This window comes from Pseudophryne corroboree, chromosome 2 (assembly GCF_028390025.1).
Source record: "Pseudophryne corroboree isolate aPseCor3 chromosome 2, aPseCor3.hap2, whole genome shotgun sequence".
Lineage (NCBI taxonomy): Eukaryota > Metazoa > Chordata > Amphibia > Anura > Myobatrachidae > Pseudophryne > Pseudophryne corroboree.
Genome location: NC_086445.1, coordinates 409,080,061 through 409,093,123, shown reverse-complemented (window position 1 = coordinate 409,093,123; position 13,063 = coordinate 409,080,061). Strand labels below are relative to the sequence as shown.

Here is a 13,063-nt window from a genome sequence, read left to right as displayed (position 1 = left end):
TGTGTCAACATGTCTGAGGCTGAGTGCTCTTCCCAGGAGTAGGCTGGAATGGGGACAGATAAGGCTGTGGGAGTGACCGTGTCGGCACCGCTGAATGGGTAAATATGTTGAGTGTTTTGAATGCAAATGTGTCTCGGTTGACTAAGAGATTAGATAAATCAGAGTCTAAGAACCAGACATGGAGGAAATCCATGGAAGATGCACTGTCACAAGCTCAGACCCCTTCGGGGTCACAGAAACGTGCATTTACCCAGATAGCAGATACAGATACCGACACGGACTCTGTTTCCAGTGTCGACTATAGTGATGCCAGATTAAATCCTAAACTGGCTAAGTGCATTCAGTACATGATTGTGGCAATAAAAGACGTATTACATATCACGGAGGACCCCGCTGTTCCTAAAACTAGGGTCTGTATGTTTAAAGGAAAGAAACCTGAGGTAACGTTTCCTCCCTCTCATGAACTGAACGCTCTTTTTGAAAAGGCTTGGGAAAATCCTGACAAGAAGGTGCAGGTCCCCAAAAGAATTCCAGTGGCATATCCGTTCCCGTCGGGGACAGGGAAAAGTGGGAGTCAACCCCCACATTGGACAAAGCTCTATTGCGTCTGTCCAAGAAGGTGGCGCTTCCGTCTCCTGACACGGCAGCCCTAAAGGATCCTGCGGATCGTAAGCAGGAAAATACACTAAAATCCATTTGTCACTACAGGTTCGCTACTCAGGCCTGCCGTTGCTTCGGCATGGGTGAGTAGCGCTATTGAAAAATGGGCAGATAACTTGTCATCTGAGATAGATACCCTGGACAGGGATAACGTGCTTTTGACTCTGGGTCATATCAGGGACGCTGCAGCATATTTAAAAGAAGCTGCAAGGGATATTGGCCTTTTGGGAGCAAGGGCCAATGCCATGGCTGTCTCGGCTAGAAGGGCATTGCGGATTCATCAATGGAATGCTGATGCTGACTCGAAGAAGGCGATGGAGTCTCTACCGTTTAACGGTAGTGTCTTGTTTGGTGACGGCCTCACTGACCTGGTATCTACGGCTACCACGGGTAAGTCGTCATTTTTACCTTATGTTTCCGTGCAACAAAAGAAAACGCCCCAATATCAGATGCAGTTCTTTCGGCCCAATAAATACAAAAAAAGGACGAGGATCCTCCTTCCTTGCTGCGAGAGGAAGAAGAAAGGGAAAAAGGTCACAGGCTGTGGCAAGTTCCCAAGAACAGAAGTCCCCCTCGGCTTCTACCAAATCCACCGCATGACGCTGGGGCTCCACTGTGGGAGTCCGCTCCAGTGGGGGCACGTCTCAAACTCTTCACTCAGGTCTGGGCTCGCTCGGCCCTGGATCCTTGGACATTAGAAATAGTGACCCAAGGGTACAAATTAGAGTTTCAAGATGTGCCCCCTCACCGATTTTTCAAATCTGCCTTGCCAGCTTCTCTTCCAGAAAGGGAGGTGGTATGCGCTGCGATACTAAAGCTGTGTCAAAATAAAGTTATTGTCACGGTACCCCTGTCGCAACGGGGGAAGGGTTTTTATTTGAGTCTGTTCATGGTACCAAAGCCGGATGGCTCAGTCAGACCGATTCTGAACCTAAAATCCCTCAATTTCTTTCTAAAAAAATTTAAATTCAAGATGGAATCTCTCCGAGCAGTGATCTCCAGTCTGGAGGAAGGGGATTTTATGGTGTCGCTCGACATAAAGGATGCCTACATACACGTTCCTATATATCATCCACATCAGGCTTACCTGAGGTTTGCGGTTCAGGATTGTCATTACCAATTTCAGACGTTGCCGTTTGGTCTGTCCACGGCTCTGAGGATTTTCACCAAGGTTATGGCAGAAATTATGGTTCTCCTGCGCGAGCAGGGAATCACAATTATCCCGTACTTGGACGATCTCCTCATAAAGGCGAGATCCAAGGAGCAATTGCTGAAAAACGTTGCGCTCTCTGACGATTCTGCAACAACATGGTTGGCTCCTAAACTTGCCAACATCACAATTGGTTCCGACGACACGGCTGTCGTTCCTGGGTATGATTCTGGATACAGAATTACAGAGAGTCTTTCTTCCAGTGGAAAAGGCTCTGGAAGTACAGAACATGGTAAAACAGATTCTGAAACCGGCAAGAGTGTCGATTCTCAGACAACATTACAGCAGTGGAGTACATAAACTGCCAGGGCGGAACAAGGAGCAGAGCGGCAATGGCCGAGGCCACGAAGGTTCTTCGCTGGGCGGAAAGACATGCCAGCGCTCTGTCAACGGTCTTCATTCCAGGAGTCGACAACTGGGAAGCAGACTTCCTCAGCAGACACGATCTCCATCCAGGAGAGTGGGGTCTTCAGCAAGAGGTCTTTGCAGAAGTGACAATTCGTTGGGGAATTCCTCAAATAGACATGATGGCGTCACGCCTCAACAAGAAACTTCAGAGATATTGTTCCAGGTCAAGGGACCCTCAAGCGCTAGCCGTGGACGCCCTAGTGACACCATGGGTGTTTCCGTCGGTATATGTGTTCCCTCCACTTCCTCTCATTCCAAAAGTGATAAAGATGGTACGAAGAACAAGAGTTCAGGCGATACTCATTGTTCCAGATTGGCCAAGGAGGGCCTGGTATCCAGATCTTCAAGAATTACTCATAGAAGATCCCTGGCCTCTTCCTCTACGGGAGGACCTTTTACAGCAAGGACCGCGGCTGCGTTTGACAGCATGGCGGTTGAACGCCAAATCCTATCCCGGAAGGGTATTCCCAGTGAAGTCATTCCCACACTACTTCTTCACGCTAGAAAAGAAGTAACGGCAAAGCATTACCACCGTATTTGGAGGAAATATGTGTCTTGGTGTGAATCCAAGAAGGCTCCTACGGAAGAGTTTCAGCTGGGGCGTTTGCTCCATTTTTTGCAAGCAGGTGTGGATGCGGGCCTAAAGTACAAATTTCGGCTTTGTCAATCTTCTTTCAGAAAGAATTGGCCTCCCTTCCAGAAGTTCAGACCTTCGTGAAAGGCGTGCTGCACATCCAACTTCCATTTTTGCCGAGGGGTCCCGGCATTACAGCTTTGCCGAGCTGCTACTTGGCAGGATCAAACACCTTTGCGAAGTTTTACAAGTTTGATACCCTGGCTGAGGAGGACCTCTTGTTTGGTCAATCGGTGCTGCAAAGTCATCCGCACTCTCCCGCCCGTTCTAGTGCTTTGGTATAAACCCCATGGTTCTTGAAGCATCCCCAGGACGTATGAGAAAATAGGATTTTAATACCTGCCGGTAAATCCTTTTCTCTTAGTCCGTAGAGGATGCTGGGCACCCATCCCTGTGCAGATGCTATCTGCAGTACTTGTTTAATAGTTATTGCTTGTGTTACACAAAGGTTGTGTTTCGGTTATGGTCAGCCTGTTGCTGATTTTGTTCATGCCGTTGACTGGACTGTTTGCTAATGCCATGTTGTACGGCGTGTTTTGTGGTGTGAGCTGGTGTGTGTCTCACCCTAAGTTTAACAATAAATCCTTTTCCTCGAAATGTCCGTCTCCCTGGGCACAGTTCCTATAACTGGAGTCTGGAGGAGGGGCATAGAGGGAGAAGCCAGTTCACACCCATTCAAAGTCTTAGAGTGTGCCCAAGTCTCCTGCGGATCCCGTCTATACCCCATGGTTCTTGAAGTATCCCCAGCATCCTCTACGGACTAAGAGAAAAGGATTTACCGGTAGGTATTAAAATCCTATTTCTCTGACGTCCTAGTGGATGCTGGGAACTCCGTAAGGACCATGGGGAATAGCGGCTCCGCAGGAGACTGGGCACAAAAGTAAAGCTTTAGGACTACCTGGTGTGCACTGGCTCCTCCCCCTATGACCCTCCTCCAAGCCTCAGTTAGATTTGTGTGCCCGGCCGAGAAGGGTGCACACTAGGGGCTCTCCTGAGCTTCTTAGTGAAAGTTTAGTTTTAGGTTTTTTATTTTCAGTGAGACCTGCTGGCAACAGGCTCACTGCATCGAGGGACTAAGGGGAGAAGAAGCGAACCTACCTAAGTGGTGGTAGCTTGGGCTTCTTAGGCTACTGGACACCATTAGCTCCAGAGGGACCGAACACAGGCCCAGCCTCGGAGCTCGGTCCCAGAGCCGCGCCGCCGGCCCCCTTACAGAGCCAGAAGCAAGAAGAGGTCCGGAAAAATCGGCGGCAGAAGACATCAGTCTTCAACAAGGTAGCGCACAGCACTGCAGCTGTGCGCCATTGTTACTCAGGCACACTTCACACTCCGGTCACTGAGGGTGCAGGGCGCTAGGGGGGGGCGCCCTGAGCAGCAATGTAAACACCTTGGCTGGCATAAATACACCACATATAACCCCCAGGGCTATATGGATGTATTTTAACCCCTGCCAGAACTCACCAAAAAGCGGGAGAAAAGGCCTCCGAGAAGGGGGCGGAGCCTATCTCCTCAGCACACGGGCGCCATTTTCCATCACAGCTCCGCTGGAAGGACGTCTCCCTGACTCTCCCCTGCAGTCCTGCACTACAGAAAAGGGTAAAAAAGAGAGGGGGGCACTAATTTGGCGCAGTTTTAATACTAACAGCAGCTATAAAGGGAAAAGCACATTTTATAGTGGTATTCCTGTCTATATATAGCGCTCTGGTGTGTGCTGGCATACTCTCCCTCTGTCTCCCCAAAGGGCTAGTGGGGTCCTGTCCTCTATCAGAGCATTCCCTGTGTGTGTGCGGTGTGTCGGTACGATTGTGTCGACATGTTTGAGGAGGAAAATGAGATGGAGGCGGAGCAATTGCCTATTATAGAGTTGTCACCCCCTAGGGAGGCGACACCTGAGTGGATGAGCTTATGGAAGGAATTGCGTGACAGTGTCAGCTCTTTACGACAGACAGTTGACGACATGAGACAGCCGGCTACTCAGCTTGTGCCTTTCCAGGGGTCTCAAACGCCATCAGGGGCTTTAAAACGCCCATTACCTCAAATGGCAGACACAGACACGGATACTGACTCCAGTGTCGATGATGAGGAGACAAACGTGACTTCCACTAGGGCCACACGTTACATGATTGAAGCAATGAAAAATGTATTGCATATCTCTGATAATACAAGTACCACTAAAAAGGGTATTATGTTTGGTGAGAAAAAACTGCCTGTAGTTTTTCCTGTATCCGAGGAATTAAATGAAGTGTGTGATGAGGCGTGGGTTTCCCCCGATAAAAAACTGATAATTCCTAAAAGGTTATTGGCATCGTACCCTTTCCCGCCAGAGGATAGGGCACGTTGGGAAACACCCCCTAGGGTGGATAAAGCGCTCACACGCTTGTCTAAACAGGTAGCACTACCTTCTCCTGATACGGCCGCCCTAAAGGAACCTGCCGATAGAAAGCTGGAGAATATCCTAAAATGTATATACACTCACACGGGTGTTATACTGCGACCAGCAATCGCCTCAGCCTGGATGTGCAGTGCGGGCCTGGCGTGGTCGGATTCCCTGACTGAAAATATGGATACCCTAGATAGGGACAGTATATTACTGACTATAGAGCATTTGAAGGATGCATTTCTATATATGCGTGATGCACAGAGGGATATTTGCCGACTGGCATCAAGAGTTAGCGCGCTGTCCATTTCTGCAAGAAGAGGTTTATGGACGCGGCAGTGGTCAGGTGATGCGGATTCTAAAAGGCACATGGAAGTATTGCCTTATAAGGGGGAGGAGTTATTTGGGGTAGGTCTATCAGACCTGGTAGCCACGGCAACTGCTGGAAAATCCACATTTTTACCCCAGGTAGCTTCTCAACCTAAGAAGACGCCGTATTATCAGGCGCAGTCCTTTCGGCCCCATAAGGGCAAGCGGGCAAAAGGCGCCTCATTTCTGCCCCGTGGCAGAGGGAGAGGAAAAAGGCTGCAACAAACAGCCAGTTGCCAGGAACAAAAGCCCTCTCCCGCCTCCGCAAAGTCCTCAGCATGACGCTGGGGCTTTACAAGCGGACTCCGGCACGGTGGGGGCCCGTCTCAAGAAGTTCAGTGCGCAGTGGGCCCACTCGCAAGTGGACCCCTGGATCCTTCAGGTGGTATCTCAGGGGTACAAATTGGAATTCGAGACGTCTCCCCCTCGCCGTTTGCTAAAGTCTGCTTTACCGACGTCTCCCTCAGACAGGGAGGCAGTATTGGAAGCCATTCACAAGCTGTATTCCCAGCAGGTGATAATCAAGGTACCCTTCCTACAACAGGGAAAAGGGTACTATTCCACACTATTTGTGGTACCGAAGCCGGACGGCTCGGTGAGACCAATTTTAAACCTAAAATCCTTGAACACTTACATACAAAGGTTCAAATTCAAGATGGAGTCACTCAGAGCAGTGATTGCAAACCTGGAAGAAGGGGACTATATGGTGTCTCTGGACATCAAAGATGCTTACCTAACTCCTTCGAAGGAAGGGAGTTTTAGTTATCCCTTACTTGGACGATCTCCTGATAAGGGCAAGATCCAGGGAACAGTTGGAAGTCGGAGTAGCACTATCTCAGATAGTGCTGCGCCAGCACGGTTGGATTCTCAATATTCCAAAATCGCAGCTGATCCCGACGACACGACTTCTATTCCTAGGGATGATCCTGGACACAGTCCAGAAAAAGGTGTTTCTCCCGGAGGAGAAAGCCAGGGAGTTATCCAAACTAGTCAGAAATCTCCTAAAACCAGGCCAAGTCTCAGTGCATCAATGCACAAGGGTCCTGGGAAAGATGGTGGCTTCTTACGAAGCAATCCCATTCGGCAGATTCCACGCAAGAACCTTCCAGTGGGATCTGCTAGAGAAATGGTCCGGGTCGCATCTTCAGATGCATCAGCGCATAATCTTGTCACCAAGGACAAGGGTGTCTCTCCTGTGGTGGTTGCAGAGTGCTCATCTTCTAGAGGGCCGCAGATTCGGCATTCAGGACTGGGTCCTGGTGACCACGGATGCCAGCCTGAGAGGCTGGGGAGCAGTCACACAGGGAAGAAATTTCCAGGGCTTGTGGTCAAGCCTGGAGACATCACTTCACATAAATATCCTGGAGCTATGGGCCATCTACAATGCTCTAAGCCTAGCAAGACCTCTGCTTCAAGGTCAGCCGGTGCTGATCCAGTCAGACAACATCACGGCAGTCGCCCACGTAAACAGACAGGGCGGCACAAGAAGCAGGAGGGCAATGGCAGAAGTTGCAAGGATTCTTCGCTGGGCGGAAAATCATGTGATAGCACTGTCAGCAGTGTTCATTCCGGGAGTGGACAACTGGGAAGCAGACTTCCTCAGCAGACACGACCTCCACCCGGGAGTGTGGGGACTTCACCCAGAAGTCTTCCACATGATTGTGAACCGTTGGGAAAAACCAAAGGTGGACATGATGGCGTCCCGCCTCAACAAAAAACTAGACATGTATTGCGCCAGGTCAAGGGACCCTCAGGCAATAGCTGTGGACGCTCTGGTAACACCGTGGGTGTACCAGTCAGTGTATGTGTTCCCTCCTCTGCCTCTCATACCCAAGGTACTGAGAATCATAAGAAGGAGAGGAGTAAGGACTATACTCGTGGCTCCGGATTGGCCAAGAAGGACTTGGTACCCGGAACTTCAAGAGATGCTCACAGAGGACCCGTGGCCTCTACCTCTAAGAAGGGACCTGCTCCAGCAGGGACCCTGTCTGTTCCAAGACTTACCGCGGCTGCGTTTGACGGCATGGCGGTTGAACGCCGGATCCTGAAGGAAAAAGGCATTCCGGATGAAGTCATCCCTACCCTGATCAAAGCCAGGAAGGATGTAACCGTACAGCATTATCACCGTATTTGGCGTAAATATGTTGCGTGGTGCGAGGCCAGGAAGGCCCCTACAGAGGAATTTCAACTGGGTCGTTTCCTGCATTTCCTGCAAACAGGACTGTCTATGGGCCTAAAATTAGGGTCCATTAAGGTTCAAATTTCGGCCCTGTCGATTTTCTTCCAGAAAGAACTGGCTTCAGTTCCTGAAGTTCAGACGTTTGTCAAGGGGGTACTGCATATACAGCCTCCTTTTGTGCCTCCAGTGGCACTTTGGGATCTCAATGTAGTTTTGGGGTTCCTAAAATCACATTGGTTTGAACCACTCACCACTGTGGACTTAAAATATCTCACATGGAAAGTGGTAATGCTGTTGGCCCTGGCTTCAGCCAGGCGTGTCTCAGAATTGGCGGCTTTATCCTATAAAAGCCCTTACCTAATTTTTCAAACGGACAGGGCAGAATTAAGGACTCGTCCTCAATTTCTCCCTAAGGTGGTTTCAGCGTTTCACTTGAACCAGCCTATTGTGGTACCTGCGGCTACTAGGGACTTGGAGGACTCCAAGTTGCTGGACGTAGTCAGGGCCCTGAAAATATATGTTTCCAGGACGGCTGGAGTCAGAAAATCTGACTCGCTGTTTATCCTGTATGCACCCAACAAGCTGGGTGCTCCTGCTTCTAAGCAGACTATTGCTCGTTGGATTTGTAGTACAATTCAGCTTGCACATTCTGTGGCAGGCCTGCCACAGCCAAAATCTGTAAAAGCCCATTCCACAAGGAAGGTGGGCTCATCTTGGGCGGCTGCCCGAGGGGTCTCGGCTTTACAACTTTGCCGAGCAGCTACTTGGTCAGGGGCAAACACGTTTGCTAAATTCTACAAATTTGATACCCTGGCTGAGGAGGACCTGGAGTTCTCTCATTCGGTGCTGCAGAGTCATCCGCACTCTCCCGCCCGTTTTGGAGCTTTGGTATAATCCCCATGGTCCTTACGGAGTTCCCAGCATCCACTAGGACGTCAGAGAAAATAAGAATTTACTTACCGATAATTCTATTTCTCGTAGTCCGTAGTGGATGCTGGGCGCCCATCCCAAGTGCGGATTGTCTGCAATACTTGTACATAGTTATTGTTACAAAAATCGGGTTATTATTGTTGTGAGCCATCTTTTCAGAGGCTCCTCTGTTATCATGCTGTTAACTGGGTTCAGATCACAGGTTGTACGGTGTGATTGGTGTGGCTGGTATGAGTCTTACCCGGGATTCAAAATCCTTCCTTATTGTGTACGCTCGTCCGGGCACAGTATCCTAACTGAGGCTTGGAGGAGGGTCATAGGGGGAGGAGCCAGTGCACACCAGGTAGTCCTAAAGCTTTACTTTTGTGCCCAGTCTCCTGCGGAGCCGCTATTCCCCATGGTCCTTATGGAGTTCCCAGCATCCACTACGGACTACGAGAAATAGAATTATCGGTAAGTAAATTCTTATTTTTTGCAGTGAAAGTGCTGCACAATTCACAGTTGTAATGTAGTCATTTAGAAAAAAAATTTAATGTGTATTTTTTCAGGAAAAAAGAACAAGCTGAGAGTGTATTACTTGTCCTGGCTGAGAAATAAAATCCTTCGTAATGACCCAGAGGTGGAGAAGAAGCAGGGCTGGACAACTGTGGGGGACTTGGAAGGCTGTGTGCACTATAAAGTTGGTACGTGGCTAGCTCTGAAAGTGTCCCCTGAATTATGGCTACATATACTAGTTTATACTAGTTATTCATGTAGAAGCTTTGCTAAATCATCGTTAAATATAAATGTTTCAGTGAAATATGAGAACTGTAAAATACTAGAGCAGAAATCCTCATTTCCTTACATAACAACATCTGTGAAAATGGAGGATGAATGTTTAAACTTAAATGATTATTAAACTTAAAATACTATTTCATCTAATTGGTAAGGGAGCTAATATAGAGGGTAATTCTGAGTTGATCGCAGCAGGAACTTTGTTAGCAGTTGGGCAAAACCATGTGCACTGCAGGGGTGGCAGATAGAACATGTGCAGAGAGAGTTAGATTTGGGTGGGGTGTGTTCAATCTGCAATCTAAATTGCAGTGTAAAAATAAAGCAGCCAGTATTTACTCCGCACAGAAACAAAATAACCCACCCAAATCTCTCTCTCTGCAAATGTTATATCTGCCCCCCCCCCCCCCCCCTGCAGTGCACATGGTTTAGCCCAACTGCTAAAAATGTCCTGCTGCGATCAACTTGGAATTACCCCCATAGTTTGCAAATATTTATGTAGATTTATATGTTTACAAAATTGAGTATATTTACGTAGCATTTAATCTTGTTAGATGATGGTATATTCAAGATAACACACTGCAGTATTGTGTTCAGTGTCGATTGCACACTAATCTAATTTTTAAAGATTTATGGAGATATACGTATATGTGTCGTCTTACATACCTGTTGCAGTTACGCTAAACAGCCCTTCAAGTTGCGCCATGCCATGGTGGGACTCTGTAGTGCAAGAGTCTGTTTTTTGCGTCTTTTGCCGCGAAAATGCACAATGTAATGGAGCATGCCTATATTCTGTTTGTGACTGCATTTGCATACAAAATGCTATGCTACAGTGTTTTCCTGCCACATATAATTTTAATCAGCTGAAGCTTCTCTGCGCACTGTTGCAAAAGATGCAAAACACGGCACTTACGTGTTATATGTAACGTGACTTGAAGCGCATGGAGCAAAGTTGTAAGAGGACACATCTACACATGTCCAATGGTATGTAGGCCTCCCATCTAATGAGTGTCCTCAGTCTCTTTAGCCACACTCCTCTCTAACATATATATATTATCTATAATTTATAAGGTGCCAGACAATAAGAAACCCGATTACAGACATTATATAAATTCACATCTCTACATACAGGTTGAGTATCCTTTATCCAAAATTCAAAATCCCACATTTTTGGGTCCTTTTCTGAGATAATGACATATATATATTATTTGTATATAGAGATCTATTATAGATATATAATATACATATATATGTGTCATTATCTCGGTAGGGGACCCAAAAATGTGTGATTTTAAATTTTGGATAATGAATACTCAACCTGTAGTATAAAATAAAGTCTCCTGTAGACGTCTGTTTGTTTGTTTGTTTGTTTGTTTGTGTGTTTGTTTGGGCTAATTTCGAGAACCACTGTACGGATTTTGATGCATTTTCCTCAATCCTAAAGGGGTGGTCTTCAGGTTGCCGAATGTCGGGATCCCGGCGCTGGAATCCCGACACCTGGCATACCGACAGATATTCTCCCTCGTGGGGGTCCACGACCCCCCTGGAGGGAGAATAAATAGCGTGGCATGCATAGCGCACCACCGAGCCCGCAAAGGTGCTCATTTGCGCTCGCCACGCTGTCGGTATGCTGGCGGTCGGGCTCCCGGCGCCGGTATGCTGGTCGCCGGGAGCCCGGCCGCCGGCATACCATACTACACCCTTCTAAAGCACATTTGTCAAGGAAGGTTTAGGTATAAAACATTAAAGTCCGTCCAGTGTTTCTTGAGATTAGCCTGAACAGACAGACGCCTACCGAGAGGCTAGAGCAGAGGTTCCCAAACGCGGTACTCAAGGCACCCCAACAGTCCAGGTTTTAGGTATATCCATGGCTCAGCACAGATGGTTAAATCAAATTGACTAAGGTGCTAATTAAGTCACCTGTGGCCAAAGCATGGATACATTTAAAACCAGGACCGTTGGGATGCTTTGAGGACTGCCTTTGGGAACCTATGGGCTAGAGATACTATGTAGAGAAGGGAGGAGGGGCGTTGCCTGCTAAATTCCCAGCCGGACGTGTCTCCCGGAGCTTCCGCAACAGACAGCCTTAATAGGTGTTTAGAGGACCCCCTTGCTGGTCTTCGAGCTCCCCTAAGTGCCTGCTTATTTACCCCCGCCTGGCACTCCCTTCTGCGCTTTGTCCCAGGGCTGCGACTTGCTGATTTCCACCGCAGCCTCCTCTGGATGGTGAAACCATGGGCTCAAGAAGTGGGTGACAGAACACTGTCTCCAGCATCGGAGGTTTGTGGTGGCTGAAGGCGCTAAGAGGAGACGCTTGTGGTTGGTGTCCATATAGTGCAATGGAGCCACAGTCTGACACTAGAGGGCTGATGCTGCGGTAAGTGCTGGTGTGACTGTACTCAGCCTGAGGTGCTCAGTCAGCCCATGTTAATAAATTGATATAGCCTTAGATCAGTCTGCTGTAGACTCCATTTTTATTAATAGTGGGTGTTGAGAGCAGGAGTTTTGTGGCTGTCAAGGCCCACCTGTTATTTTGGAAATCTTATAAGACTTTGGTTAAAAAAGGCTACCACCGTAAAGTCAACATTGTTCCTGTGCGAAGCCTGGTGTGTCGCTAGTAGCTACATAGTTAAAGTGTGCAGTTAACATAATTATGTGGAGAAGACAAAGGTGAGTGGACCCTGCTTATTAGTCTACAATCTAAAGTGAATATGGGTAGACACAGTTGTCTACCCATAGACTGTTCTTGGTTGTAACACTCCCAAATGAGTTCCAAACTAGCTGTGGAAGCAATCTCCACATGGGCTGTTTGCCAAAAGTTTTTTTTGAGTGGGTTTCCATAGCCCATCAATCACACACATACCTGAGATCACCAATGGTCTAATTCTGATGCGGTTGCTGTCACTGGTGCATCTTTGGAAGCAACAGTGATAGCGCTGTATGGTAATGCAGCATGAGGCGTCTATTACAAGCAGACGCCTTGTGCTGCGGTAGTGATCCAGGACACAGCATCAATCACTCAGTCACCATCGGGTGGCTTAGAGGCACCTAAAGTCACAGAGGCCTGGAAATCTTCATCCTACAACGGAGATCCCTGACCTCTTCACACCCCCCAAACGGCAGCAGATTGTCAATCACTGACAGTCTGCTGTCATGCTGCTTGAGATGTCGCAGGACCCATACGCGCATGTGTAGAATGGGTCCTGCGAATGCACAAAGTACCAAACATTGGTACTTTGTGCATTTGCACAGGATATCGCAGGAGTGACCACGCCTGATGACCCCTGAATGCACAGCGCACTTTCCTGTTTCAGCATGATACACAAAGGGAAGTCCATAAAAAAAAAATATTTGCTGGGTTTGGCGTATAAGAACTTAAATGGAATACCCAGAGCCCTGACCTTAACACCATAAACACCTTTGGGAAGAATTGGAACACCAACTGCGATCTAGGCCTTCTCGTCCAAAATCTTTGCCCGACTTCGTTAATGCTTTTGTGACTGAATGGATGGGAATACTTACACA

General features: G+C 48.1%; 1 protein-coding gene across 4 annotated transcripts in view; it reads left to right on the top strand.

Moving 5' to 3' along the window:
- MAP4K4 (mitogen-activated protein kinase kinase kinase kinase 4) overlaps positions 1-13,063 on the top strand; it is a 276,338-nt gene that overhangs the window by 252,033 nt on the left and 11,242 nt on the right. For all 4 annotated transcript variants that reach the window (XM_063953441.1, XM_063953440.1, XM_063953443.1 and 1 more), the window contains one exon: positions 9,316-9,450. In XM_063953441.1, the coding sequence (XP_063809511.1) occupies positions 9,316-9,450 (135 nt within the window). The remainder of the gene's footprint in view (positions 1-9,315; positions 9,451-13,063) is intronic.